Raw genomic sequence first — 14,596 nt, 5'->3', positions numbered from 1 at the left:
TTAAACCAAAAGTTGCAGAGTCGCGGCTCACAGGCCTTTATTCTGCTTTCATCACTTTTGCTTGGTTTCTCTACAATATTTTTTATTTTTTTAAGTTTTTTTTTTTTTTAACATTTATTTATTTTTGAGACAGAGACAGAGCATGAACGGGGGAGGGTCAGAGAAAGAGGGAGACACAGAATCCAAAACAGGCTCCAGGCTCTGAACTGTCAGCACAGAGCCCGATGCGGGGCTCGAACTCCCGGACCGCGAGATCATGACCTGGGCCGAAGTCGGATGCTTAACCGACTGAGCCCCCCAGGCGTCCCTAATTTTTTTAAGGTTACGTAAGTAATCTCTAGACCCAACGTGGGGCTCAAACTCATGACCCTGAGATCAAGAGCCACGTGCTCTTCCCACTGAGCCTGCCAGGTGGTTCCTTTACAATATTTAATTTGTTAATATTTCACCATGGGGAGTTTTTACATGGAATTATGATTTCTGGTTTCTCTTGAAAAGCAGTACAGCCTGGCAGCGCTGACCCTGCGTTCCCCGAGGGGAGCGGCAGCTGTACCCCCACACGGGTGGCCACAGCCTCCCCACCCGGCCTGCTTTCCTCAGTTACGTTGTTGGCCTGGCCCCTCTCAGCATTTGGGTTTGTGAGTCTCTGTTCTGAACCAGGAGTAGTTTTCAAACCCTTTTAGCCTCAAAGAGGGACACTGTGCCCCTCACTGCATTCACTTAGTCCCCCATTCTTTTAGGAGCCTCATGGATATCTGAGTTTCCAAACCACCATGCTGAAGTATCAAGATTCCTACCTGTACCCTTGACCAATTATCTTACAGTGTGGAGGGGGAGGTCCCAGACAGACCCTTCCTTAACGTTGTGACCGGGATCTAAGACTGCATAAGCGCTTCTCTCTGTTCCTGACTCAGGACCAACTATTGCCAACCCAGAACTGTTCTACAAGTTTGAGCGAGGGCCACAGCCATGGGTGGGCAGTGCCCAGGGCCAGAGGAATGTCCTGAGCCACCATCCAGGTGAGTGTGGACCCGCATGGGAGGAGGGGTACTTAGCTGGAGAGAGGGGGCAGAAAGCTGGGCACCAGGACTCCTGTCTTATCCCTGGCCTCTCCTTGCTGTCCTCCAGCTCACATGAGAATGCTGTCCTTCCCCAGTGTATCTGACATATACACATCATTCTCCAACATTCTCTTTATTTTTTTTAAACCATTTCTTTTTTTTTTTTTAATTTTTTTTTTAATGTTTATTTATTTTTGAGACAGAGAGAGACAGAGCATGAATGGTGGAAGGGCAGGGAAAGAGGGAGACACAGAATCGGAAGCAGGCTCCAGGCTCTGAGCCATCAGCCCAGAGCCTGACGCGGGGCTCGAACTCACGGACCGTGAGATCGTGACCCAGGTGAAGTCGGACGCTTAACCGACTGAGCCACCCAGGCACCTCTAAACCATTTCTTGATGTTTTAAAAAAAATTTTTTTTAAACATTTATTCATTTTTGAGAGAGAGAGACTGAACATGAATGGGGAGGGGCAGAGAGAGAGGGAGATGTAGAATCCGAAGCAGGCTCCAGGCTCTGAGCCGTCTGCACAGGCTCCAACTCATGGACTGCAAGATCATGACCTGAGCCAAAGTCAGATGCCTTAGCCTAAGTGACCGAGCCACCCAGGCGGGTGTTGTTGTTGTTTTTTTTTTTTATGTTTATTGTTTTTAAATGTTTTAATGTTTATTTTTTATGTTTTTTAATGTTTTATTGTTTTTAATGTTTTTTTATTGTTTATAATGTTTTTTATGTTTTTAATGTTTATTTTTGAGAGAGGGAGACACAGGGCACGAGCAGGAGGGGAGTGTGCAGAGAGAGAAGAGGGAGACACAGAATCTGAAGCAGGCTCCAGGCTCTGAGCTGTTAGCACACAGCCTGATGCAGGGCTCGAACCCACGACCCGTGAGGTCATGATCTGAGCCTAAGTTGGATGCTTAACCGACTGAGCCACCCAGGTGGCCCTCTCTTTATTTCTGCCTGAGAGTATATGTTGATTTGCAGTTATATATTCTAAGTTCCACGATGGCATGACTTTGTCTTACTGACTCCTGTATTCCCAGTGCTAAGAACAATGCCTGGCACATAGCAGTTGCACATTAAGTAATCACTGAGTGAATGGACAGATGTCTGCTAAGTTCTAGGATTTATTTTGGCTCTTCTCCTTTGATAAGCCTGTCCTGTTGAGGGACCGGCTTGGCTAGAGTCAGGCCAGGTGACATCGTGTCATTGTATGAGGTGGTTGAATTACCCAGCCCCCAATGCCAGAGAAAAGGGAGGTGGAACAAGCTGTTCCGGGAGTCGAATCACAGGAGTCTACTTTCCTTCAGGATCTGTCTCAGATGGACCACAGGGAGCCTGAGACTTCATAGATACCAATTTGTTTTATTTTGTTTTCCAATGCTTGGCTCTTTCTTTTGAGCCTGCTTACTCTTCATTAGCCGCTTTGTGCTCCTGGGTGAGCTCCGGATGTGTAGACTGGACTGTTGGCCTGGAGCAAGTACCATGGAGTCCTTGGCCACTGGGCATCTGTACTTATTATGCACAAGAAATGGCTCGAGGGGAGTTAGAGCTGCGAAAGCTGTAAGTTGCGTTTCAACTAAGGCGCGAATAAAGAAACTTCTAGTTTAGCTTGAAGAAGAAGATCTGTGTGAGTTGATGAGAGTTTTCGCCTCTTGGAAGGGCTGTGGTGTGGGAGAGGGTTTGTGTTTCTCTGGAGGGCTGACATAGCACCCCTGGGTGGAAAGTACTTACAAATGGATCATGGTTTAAGGCAAACTCTGGGGACAAAAACTACCCAGGAGGTTGGTCGTTCCCTGGTTCCAAAGATGCGCGAGCGGAGTGCAGACGTGTGTGTGCCAGGGTACCATGGAAGGGGGTTCCTGCTGAGGACGGAGTTGCAGGATTTGGCTTTAATATCTTCATTAACTGACATTTTATCAGTTTGCGTTCTTATCCATAAATAAGCTTGAACTTCTGAAGATTGTGCCCGTATCTTGGGTTGCAAAGATGAAATTGCAGAGGTCTTTTTGGCCAAGCCAAAATTTAAATTTAAAAAAAAGGAGGAGTTGCTTAAAGCTCCTCTGATTTTCTTCTGGGTCAGCTGAGGTGGGCCCTGGGGCGCTGGGGGTCTGGAAGAAAATTCCGAGTGGAGCCTGTGTCACTCTTGGGTGTGACTTCCAGCTTTCGTGTTTGATACCCCGAGAGGCTTCATGGGTGGCAGTGGCTCTAACTACAGGACCTCAGACCAAATTCCACTGGTCTCTTTTCTCTAAAGGGAAAAACCAGATGGGCTGCGTGGAAGAAGGGGACGGGCAGAGTCTGGCCGCAGAAGCCGGACCGTACCTGCCGCCTCAGAAGAAAGCCTGTCTTTCCCACTTCAGCACGGAGCGTGGCAACACTGAGGGAGACTGTACAGGAAAGAGCAAAAAACCCTTGAAACCCCGGTCTATCCAGAAGTCTTGGTTTGTGCAGTTCCCGTGGTTGGTCATGAACGAGGAGCAGACGGCTCTCTTCTGCTCTGCCTGCCGAGAATACCCGTCTGTCAGGGACAAACGGTCAAGATTAATCGAAGGTTACACAGGACCATTCAAGGTAGAGACGCTCAAATACCACGCCAAGAGCAAAGCTCACCTGTTCTGCGTCAATGCCTTGGCAGCACGGGACCCCATCTGGGCAGCCCGTCTCCAGAGCATCCGAGATGAATCCAGAGATGTTCTGGCCAGCCCGGAGCACCTCTTCACGGCAGATTATCCCATATTGTACCCCCCAGGGCCTCTGGGAGCCTATGAGAACATGGCCCAGCTCCTGCCCGGCTCCAGAGCTGAACTGGAGGACCCGAGAGAGGATGGAACAATTCCTGCATTGTATCTCGACTGCATTTCTGAATTGAGGCAAAAAGAAATTGCTGATGGTATCTACAGCGCCTCAAATGTTAACATTTTGTGTAATGACGCTGCCGAACCCTGCGGCCAGGTAATGTGTTTGTAATGATTGCTGTGTCTCCAGGGGAAGGATTCTGTACTAAGAACAACATATTTTGCATGACGATGATGGGGAGATTATAGTAGCTACGCCTGCTGCTAACATTATACTGTTATCATAACCTAACGTGCCGATAACGTAGCAGGCATTATTTTATGTGCTCTACGTGTATTATCTCATGTATTTAAGACAGCACCCCTGTTGTTCTCATTTCCTTTTGCAGACAACAAAACATAATTAGTGGGACAGAACATTCTAACTCCTGATATAAAGGGAACATCTAAATTCAGAACACTGATCTTTATCCAGAATCCAAAACAGTCGCAGAACTCAAGAAGATAATACACGACCACAAAACAACCACAGAACTCTTAAATACTTAACTTCTAAAAGTTTTTCAGCTTTGACTTTGGAATCAGGTAGCCCTTTGAAACTGTAAAATCTCTCCACGCCCGTTCTCTTACATAAGGGTTTTGATGCTGCCCTAAGGCCGGTGGAGCGGGTCAGATTAAACTCGTCTTGTTGGGAGGAAACAGCGTCAGGGGCACAGTCCACCTGTGCCAGAGCGTGGCTGTCAGCTGGCACTCCCTCCCACCCCCTGCGCACCGGCAGGTCCCGAACCTCTCTGGCTCTCACCTTGCGGGCACTCAGTCGGTCTCTAGCTCTTTGCAAAGTTGGCCGCAAGGAAACTGCGTTCACTGGAGTTTTTGAGTTACGGGGTCCTTTGCCATTTCTCAGCTATTTCACACGAGCAGGATTTTACTAGAAGTCATTTGGAGTACCCCTCTACTTCCAACGAGAATAGCTCAGATGTTCCTCATCCCTAACATGAGAATGGCCCAGCTAAAGTTAGTAAGCGTGGGTTTTTCCAGAATCTGGAAAAGCAACAGAGCTCATTTCTCTTCATGTTCGTATTCCGTCTAGTGTTTGGTATTAGGAGCTAATAAATATGTCTAACCATTTATAATCTGAATTCCTTTAGCAGGAAGGCACGTGTAAACCTCGTCACTGAATATAAGCATCTTTCGTTCTTCTGTACGACTTCTTCTTCCTTCCCATCCCAGTGGGAAATCTTAGCAGGTGCTCCTGGAGGCAGACGGTCATCATTGTAGTCATGGATGAATAGAAGGCAGCCCCTTAGAACCTTACAGGGAGGGGTGCAGTCGTAAGCTCTTCCAGGACCCCTGTTCTTCAGCACTTTTATTTCCTCCTAGGAGACCCCAGGATCAGACTGAGGCTCATTTGGTTTTTTGTTTGTTTGTTTGGTTGGTTTTTTTCACCTACTAACTCTGGGCCTCGCAAATTTGCTTCTTTGACTTTGGCTGGGTACATTGCTGCCTCAGAGTACATCTGGGCCTCTTGGCAAGCCTCCCAAGAGAGACGGGCCTTGAGAAGGTCCTTACGAAGGACCTTGAAAGCATCCCGCTGGGTGTCTGGCATAAGAGGCGTGTTGAGTGACTGCTGCTCTTTGTTGCAGGATCCTTCTGAAGAGGGGCTGTTTGAGGAGGTTCCTGTGGTGTTTGAGGAGCTCCCGGTGGTGTTTGAGGATGTGGCGGTGTATTTCACCCGGGAGGAGTGGGGCATGCTAGTCAAGCGGCAGAAGGAGCTGTACAGAGACGTGATGCGGATGAATTATGAGCTGTTGGCTTCCCTGGGTAAAGACTCACGTAGACCCTTGTCTGCCACCACCATCTGACATGGGAACCCCACAAGGGCAGCTGTGGCTTGTGGCCATCTTCCCATTTCTACCCTCTCCCTGTACATTGGCGGAGAGAGATTATATTTTTTGTATGTCAGAGCTCTCTCCTGGCTTTGGGACGCTACTCACCCCCTCCCCACGCTCCCGCCCGTCCATCTTTCACCCTCCACCAGACATGCTGAATCCCTCCCACGTGCCAGCTGAACACCAGGGAAGGTCTCTGCTTTTGAGGGGCTGGCAGGTTTGGGGGAGAGACAGACACTTGAATAAGAAGCTAGAAAGTAACACAGGCTCTGTGAAAGAGGTTCGGGGGAAAAGTGCCCTGAGGCCGCTGAAGAAGAGTGATTTCATTTTGCTGGGCATCGGAGGGAGGGACCAGGAAAGCCTTTACAGAGTCTGAAGTTGGAAAACCAGGCAGACGGGGAGAAGGAAGGGCGTCCAGACATGACAGAGGGAGGGATGGTGTGAGCGAAGGCATGGAGGCGCCCTCCCCTCTGTCTATGCCAGGCCCGCGGCATCGCGCCCAGGGGCCGGCAAGGGCTGGTGGCCTTTGGCCTCGGTGTCGCTAGGTTGGGCACTGGCGCATGAGGAACGCAGTAGCGTTTGTTACCTTCTTGGGACAGTGCTGTCTCTTGCCTCTGCTTCTTGTTCTCTTTGCTTCCCGTTCCTCCACCCAGGGTTCTCATGCGGCATCGAAATGGGAAGGCGACTTTTCTTCTTCTAAAGCTCTTACTTACTGACTAGCATATGTGATAACAGCAACCTTACAGAACGGGCGGCTGGACAGAACTCAGGAATCCCAGCAGCAATCTGTATCGTGACTTGCGTGGAGTAAGAACTAAGAATATCTGTGACTCAACTGACGTCCTAGCCCTTGGTTTATCCTGCCGTTTCATGCGTAGTCAAGATACGGATTATTTTCTGAACATTCCTGACCCGTGTGCTTGTTGTTCTCATTGTTCAGAATTTTTAAGTGGCTCCCTGAACATTCAGAAGTGATGTAAAAACTGGTTTCTTGTGTGATAATAGAGGCGTTGTAATCCTGCCTTAGGCCCCAGGCACTTGTACAAAGTATGCCTTCAAAGAGCATCACTACCTCTAGAACTGTTTATTTTTACTTTTTAAATATTTATTTATTTTGGGGCGAACGTAAGTGGGGGACAGAGGACCCGAGGCCGGCTCTGGGCTGACAGGCTGACAGCAGTGAGTTCGATGTGGGGCTCGAACTCATGAACTGGAAAATCATGACCCGAGCTGAAGTCGTACGCTCAACTGACCGAGCCACCCAGGTGCCCCTAGAACTGTTTTAAAGCAGTGAGAATGAAGGGGAAATTCATTTTTAAGAAATACACACCACGTATGAGAAGTTGGGTTTTCCTTGAAAGGAATGCACAGTAGTGACGTGCCTTGCCCTCAGAGCCCCTGTGGAACGTTGTCGTGAAAGCAGTGCTAACTGATGTTGACAACAGGGTGTCTCCCACCATCGGGGCTGACAGCATACGACATAAGCACATTCTCATTTTCTTTTGAATTTATGTCGGTTAGGAATGGGGAAATCTTTTTTTATATGTAATATTTTTTAATTCTTTTTTTTTAAAGTTTGTTTATTTTGAGAGAAAGAGAGACAGCGAGCAGGGGAGGGGCAGAGAGGGAGGGAGAGAGAGAATCCCACACAGGCTCTGCACTGTCAGCACAGAGCCTAATGCGGGGCTCGAACTCCCATACTGTGAGATCATGACCTGAGCCGAAACCAACAGTCAGATGCCTAACCGACTGAGCCACCCAGATGCCCTAGGAATGGGGAGATCTTAGCTAACTGGGGGAAATAAGGGACAGTCCCGTCTGGGTTATGCTTAGTTGGATGAACAATAAGTATCATCAGAGGAAGGGCAATTAATTTTGCTTGAGGGTAGCAGGCAAGAGTCAGGAAGGCTTTATAGAGAATGGGGACATCCTCTTTAGTCGTCTGAGAAATTAAAATGGGTACAAAAGTCTAGAAATAGGGGCACCTGGGTGATCCAATCAGTTAAGCACCCAACTCGATTTTGACTCAGGTCATGATCTCACGGTTTGTGGGAATGAGCCCCACATCAGGCTCTGTGCTGACAGTGTGGAGCCTGCTTGGGATTCTTTGTCTGTCTCTCTCTCTCTCTCTCTCTGCCTCTCCCTATTGCTGCCCCTCCCCCACTCACACTCTGTCTCTCTCAAAATAAATAAATATTAAAAAAAATAAAAATAGGTGCGCCTCGGTGGCTCAGTCAGTTAAGTGTCCGACTTTGGCTCAGGTCATGATCTTGTAGTTCATGGGTTTGGGCCCCGCATCAACTGTTTGTACTGACAGCTCAGAGCCTTGGAGCCTGCTTCGGATTCTGTGTGTCTCTCTCTCTCCACCCCTTCCCTGCTCATGCGTGCTCTCTCTCTCTTTCAAAAATAAACATTAAAATGTTTTTAATTAAAAAATAATAAAATTAAAATAAATAAAAGTATTTTAAGGAGCCTTGATAATATAAGTGGGGCCAAACATAAATGATTTGTATGTTTAAAAATGACCTGTGTTAAAGGGCATTGGGCTGGTATTTGGGATATAAAACAGTGTTGAAACAGTGGAGGTGCTATTCGTTTTGCTTTGGTGAGTTTTTTTCCCTCCCATACTTTATTCTCCTGTGATAAGTACTTTAAGAGTTGAAAATCAAATATTATTTGGTACTAGCTTTCAATCATTTTTCTACAAAAAGAACTTCTCCTTGGAGTGAACACAATTTGTGAAAAAGAAAACCCCATTATAATTTTTGCAGCCAAGAGAAGTTCTATTAGCCTTTAAAAAAATCTCCCATCCATTTTTTAAAGGCTTTTAAAATATATGTTTATTTATTTATTTTTGAGGGAGAGAGAGATAGAGCATGGGTGGGGAAGGGCAGAGAAAGAGGAGGAGAGAAAAATCCCAAGCGCAGAGCCTGATATGGGCTCGAACTCACAAACTGTGAGATGATGACTGAGCCGAAATCAAGAGTCAGCCGCTTAACTGATTGAGCCACCCAGACACCCCTCCCATCCATTTTTAATGCTTCTTATATTTTATCTTCAAATATTCTGATGATCTGCTTATACTAGGTATTACAGGAAGCTTCTGTGTTTTTCTTTTATTCTCCTGTGTGGAAATAATAACAGTGGTTTCTGCTGTCCACTGAGCATCTACTGAGCATTGGCCCTGTGTTGAGTCTTTTATATATGTTCTCTCTCATCCTTAAAGCAAACCTCTATGGCAGGTAGTAGTAGCATTTTCAGATGAGAAAGCAGGCCTGGGAATCCCGACCATCTACCTGGAAAACGGAGAAACTGAAATTCGTTCTATTCTGTTCTGTGCATTCCATGTGCCTTATACTCCTTCCATTCCCTGCTTTGTAGGTGTTTACGGGCACTTGGATTCCCTCTCTTTTCAAGATTTGTGCTAATCATATTGTTAATATAATAATAATAATAACAACACCAAATATGAGGTGAGATTATTTAAGAATTTGAACAGTACAAGAATTTTCTAGAAGTCTCCACTCCCGTCCCCAATCCCCCTTGCTGGAAGTTACTAGTTTGCCTGGCTCTTTCAGACTTTCTCTGGAGGTCACCGTTAGTTCCCTCCATCCAGGGGAACTGGCTGGAGAAAGGGGCCTGGCTGTTCCATGTGATCAGGTCATGTTGCTGTAGTTCATTGTTGCTGTAGTTCATTGTAGTTCATGCTGTAGTTGCTGTGGTGGGTCTTTGGGGTCTGATGGCCATCAAGCTGCATCGCAGCACATTCTTGCTGTTGATTTCCTTTTGCTCTGATCCTTTCAGGAAGCCCAGCTAATTCTTCCATTGCTCTTGTTAGGGTTTACAGTTAGTAGATTTGTTCTTTCAGATTTTGTAACTATTGTACCTGTTTTTAAAAGGTCTCGGGGCACCTGGGTGGCTCAGTTGGTTGAGTGTCTGATTTTTGATTCTGGCTCAGGTCGCGATCCCAGGGTCATGGGATCCAGCCCTGGATTGGGCTCCGTGCTGAGCCTGGAGCCTGCTTGAGATTCTGTCTCCCCGTCTGCCCCTCTCCCCTGCTCATGCGCCCTCTCTCTCTCTCAAAAAAAAAGTCTCAGTTTGATATAGTCGAACTTAATATTAATTTCTGTCAGTTGTTGACAGTTAAATTGTACAGACTGAAGCTTTTCAACAGAGAGAATGTTTCCAGGGGAGCCCCCCCCGCAACCTGTCACACCCTCCTCGGTCTCATCAGCTGTCTCATCAATAGGACTGAACCTGTAGAGGACAGTCACTTTGTTTATGGAGAAAAGAAGAGGTTTGTGTTTTGTTTTTAATGCTTTCCTATTTCGCCCTTTTCATACATAGACTTGCTTATTTCGAGCTACTTATCACTCTACAGAGCTTCCGACTATGCTTTTACTTCCATGCTTTAAATTCTGGTTTCAGAGTTTGGTCATATTTGATGATGTCTCTTGTTTCCCCCCATAAAAGAAAACTCAGACCCTGCTGTTAAGAAACTAGTATTTGTCAGTGACAGAAGTAGACCTGCCAATATAGGGACTATGCGGTAGCCCTTGTTTTTATTAGTAAGAGTGTCACCCCACGCCAAGGGGCAGGTCACACACTTCAGGTGGGCACTGCCCTTTCTACGGGCGCGGTCATCAGCTACAGCCAGAACTCACAGAGCTGGGGACAAGAAGTCATCCACTAGGTGGAAACCAAAACCTAGTAGGAGGGCCTTGGTGAGAGACGAGTGGGAGCTCGAATGGCTCACGTGATGTGTAGGGAGGCAGCTGCCGTACAGTGGGGGCTGTGCAGGAGACAGGGAGCGACCCAAGGCAGCTTCTCCCAGCCGACTCATGGGTAGGGCCTGCCAGCCTTCGGACAGAGTTAGTGTGGAAGGATCAGAAGTCCGTCTTTGCAAGCCAAACCATTTCTATGAATTTTTATGGAGGGTGTGTGTGTGTGTGTGTGTGTGTGTGTGTGTGTGTGCGTGCATGCGCATGCATTTGTTGTAGTTAGGGCCCCTTTGCTATTTTTCCATTACTAAGACTTAGAAAAATTTGTTTGAAATTCCCTTCTGTCTCCCTCGTTCTGAAGGGAACAAAAAGGAGAGGGTTTTGGCAGCATTTTAGCCACAGCTTCCAAGAGGTCCAGTTGGGGCGCATACCCCTGGGCCTGGTGTGGCGGTGGTGGGGCAGGCAAAGGTGGCCGGTCCCCAAGGAGAATAGAACTGAGGCGAACAGATTCAGGGATATTCAGTCTCCTGTGTGTTTCCAGTTTTTATTTACAAATATTTCTCTATAATCATGTTTTTGAAACCTAAGTAGTTCTAACAGGACTTATACCACAAAATGACAGTACACTATCCCGGCTTTCTCTGTTGCTGGGTCCTCCTCCCCAAAGTCTTCTAGCTGTTTCTTCTAGTAATGTGCCTCATTATTTCTAATAAATACACACAGACATTATTTTTTCAAAGAGCGAACCTCATAGTTTACACTCGTAATACAGCTTTATTCTTTGCCACCGCTACTTGTTTGGATCAGCTCTGTGTGTGTGGTTTTGTTTTCCTCACTCTTTGGGTGGTCAAAAGAAAATTCAGAGAGCTTTACATGATACGAGTATCATATTGAACAAGAAACCAACTGTTCGTGAACAGGGAGGCCTCACACCCAAAGTGGTTAAGAGCTTGACTCTCAGCAGTTAGAATTCAGGGAGTATGTTGTTTGGTTTTTTAAATTGTGATTGGTTACTAGAAACTTCTGTTCTTTTTAGGGTAGTAGCACTGTGTAAGTTTTCTTGTGCGCAGCCGACTGGCTTGGAAGCCGTAAGGTCACGGTGCTATGAAGAAAGCTTCAGTTTTGTTTAGGGTCAGCGCCCCCATTTAGGTGAAATTGGGGCAGTTAAAGATTTGGTTACGTGATTATGAGTGGTTTAGGGGGTCTGTTCAAACTGTGGCCTCCATTCTGGTTTCCCTTTAGCCGGGTGAGATCAGTTGCCACACAATAAATAAATATCACAAATTTAGTGGCTGAATTTTTAACCCATTTATTATCTTGAAGTTCTGGAGGTCAGAAGTCCAGATGGGCTCAGCTGCGTTGACTGCTTAGGGTCTCACGTGGCCAAAGTCAAGGTGTCCATCAGACTGGCTTCCTATCAGAAGGTTCTGGGAACAATCACTGCCAAGAGCATCCAGGCTGTTGGCAGAATCCAGTTCCTTCTCAGTGGTAGGACTGAGGTCCCTGTTTCCTTGCTGGCTTTCGACCAGGGGTCATTCTCAGCTCCTGCAGGCTGCCCTCTGTCCCTTCCACGCAGCCTTCTCCATCCTTGGGCCAGCAACAGTGTGTCGAATCCTGTTGGTCCTCTGTTTTAAAAAATTTTTTTTAAATCTCTATTTTTGAGAGAGAGACAGAGTGTGAGCAGGGGAGGAGCAGAGAGAGAGGGAGAGAGGGAGACACAGAATCTGAAGCAGAGCTATCAGCACAGACCCTGACACGGGGCTTGAACTCACGAACCATGAGATCATGACCTGAGCCGAAGTCGGATGCTTAACCGACTGAGCCACCTAGGCGCCCCTGCTTTGTTTTTGAAAGTTTATTTATTTGTTTTGAGAGAGAGAATGTGTGAGAGCTAGTGCAGACATGTGAGCCAGGGAGGGACAGAGAGAGAGGGAGACAGACAGAATCCCAAGCAGGCTCCACACTGTCAGCACAGAGCCCGACGTGGGGCTCGATCCCATGAACCATGAGATCATGACCAGAGCCAAAGTCAAGAGTTGGATGTTTAACTGACTGAGCCCCCCAGGTGCCCCTGTTGATGCTTTGAAGCTCTGACCTCTCTGCTTCTAAAGGGTTGATGTGGTTAGGTGAGTCAGCCACATAACCTCTCTTTTGCCACGTCATGCCACATAACCACGGGTATGAGGTCAGGTCACAGGTTCCACCCACACTGCAAAGGGTAGGGATCAGGAAGGGCCAGGGTCCCTGGAGCTCATGTTAGAATCCCACCTACTCCATGAGAGAATGTCGTTTTTCTTGAGTGATACGTGCAGAAGTATTTAGGGATAAAAGGGGGTATGAAAAGAGTATAGTCTCAATGGTTCAGAAAAATATCACCTATGTAATATTTATGTATTATTCATACATGTATGCAGAGAGAGGAGAGAAAGAGGGGAGGGGAGGGCACACGAACATATGAGTGTGAGAAAACAAACAGGACAAAACGTAAATGATTGGAGTTTCTTGTATTATTATTGAAACTATAAGTTTTAAATGGTACAAAAATTTACCCCCTCTGCAAAGTTAGGAAGTAAAAGTGTAGGCTTTGTCAGGTAGTAAACTATCTGGGCTTCGTCTAAAGCTGAAGTTTCTTGCCCCTTCCCCCTCAACCTGCCTCTGGTCTGGAATCTGGTGTCTTGTGTAGGAAGAAGGGAGTTCTCCTCCTAACCTCTGCCTGGCCCGGGACTTCTGGTGTGTCCGGGGCAGGGGTGGGGGGCGCAGTGGTGGCTGAGTGGGGAGGACAGGTGCCGCAAAGCTTTCACCTGGCTTCCACTCGTGGCTCGGATAGTTGAAAGCTGATTCTCTGGGTGAGTTTGTGGGCTCTACGCTCCCCCGCCATCCCTTACTGCCACCCGTTCTACACGGTGAATGTCTGTTTTGGCCGTCAGCCCCATAGTGGCTCATTCCTGGGCTGCCAACAGGCAGTCATGGGCAGAGTCCCTGGAAGTGGCTCCAGACCCTTCTCTTTCCCTCAGGGGCCCACATCTGGACCATGGAAAACACTTAGGTATCCTTTGCTCCGACAAAGTCTGGGAATGTAGGCTGTTCCCAACATGGCTGCCATGAAGGAGCCCATCAGATTCTGCCTTTTAGTCTTTTCCAGGCCTGGATTCATGAGGAGCCCCATAGCCCAGGAGATAAAGGTCAGGATGTCATCCCCATTAGGCTTAAGGTCAAGGGAAAGTAGCTCGTGCCACCTCTCTCCATGGTAGGGGAGGGGTCCTCACAGTGTATTTGACATCCATTTCCAGAAACATCTCTAGTATCCAGCTTCCTGTCCTCTTCACTCCCAGTGCACCGACTCCCTGTGTCGAGGGCTCGGGTCCCAGCCCAGTGTTTCAGCCACCCACTTTCCAAGTCAGGCCTCAGTGGTCTAGCTTTGGGATGGGGGACAGTTGGCTCCTATCTTTTTGGGTTTTTTTGTTTTGTTTTTTTAATTTTTTTTATGCGTATTTATTTTTGAGAGGGAGAGAGACAGAGACAGAGCGTGAGTGGGGGAGGGGCAGAGAGAGAGGGAGACACAGAATCCAAAATAGGCTCCAGGCCCTGAGCTGTCAGCACGGAGCCCAGTGAGGGACTTGACCTCACAAACGGAGAGATCATGACCTGAGCCCAAGTCAGACAACTTAACTGACTGAGCCACCTGGGCGTCCCTCCTATCTTTTGGACCTTGAACCAAAACAGACGGGCAGACTCACACTTTAATATGTCTGTTGCTGTTTCTGGTTTGTTGATTTTAGAGTGATACCTGCTCTTGATTACTACTATGGACGGTGAAGATCCGGCCCTCTTACACCACCCTGGGCCTCCACTCTGTCCCTCAATCCTCTCAGAACAAGTATATCATACTGTTTTGGTTAATTCAATGTAAATTATTTGCATAATTATGATGATGTATTATTTATTTCTGATCAAAGTGGCATAGTATGATGATTTTCCTTGTAGGATATTCCCCCCCTGAAATTGAATTTTTTTTTTTGCTAGTTTTCTGTACTATTGCCAATTCTTCTCCAACTGTCCAGCGGAATTCTAAACCTCCTCTGAAGAGCTTTTCCACATGCTCAGACATCCTGTGACCGATCAATTTCATTC

General features: G+C 47.2%; 1 protein-coding gene across 3 annotated transcripts in view; it reads left to right on the top strand.

Moving 5' to 3' along the window:
- Positions 1–14,596, top strand: part of ZNF862 (zinc finger protein 862) — a 37,220-nt gene that overhangs the window by 10,696 nt on the left and 11,928 nt on the right. For all 3 annotated transcript variants that reach the window (XM_040471630.1, XM_040471631.1, XM_040471632.1), the window contains 3 exons: positions 915–1,019; positions 3,315–4,012; positions 5,499–5,676. In XM_040471630.1, coding sequence (XP_040327564.1) covers positions 915–1,019; positions 3,315–4,012; positions 5,499–5,676 — 981 coding nt within the window. The remainder of the gene's footprint in view (positions 1–914; positions 1,020–3,314; positions 4,013–5,498; positions 5,677–14,596) is intronic.

Source organism: Herpailurus yagouaroundi, unplaced genomic scaffold, assembly GCF_014898765.1.
Source record: "Herpailurus yagouaroundi ecotype Mexico unplaced genomic scaffold, PumYag 100, whole genome shotgun sequence".
NCBI classification, from domain to species: domain Eukaryota; kingdom Metazoa; phylum Chordata; class Mammalia; order Carnivora; family Felidae; genus Herpailurus; species Herpailurus yagouaroundi.
This window is presented reverse-complemented; position numbering and strand designations above follow the sequence as displayed.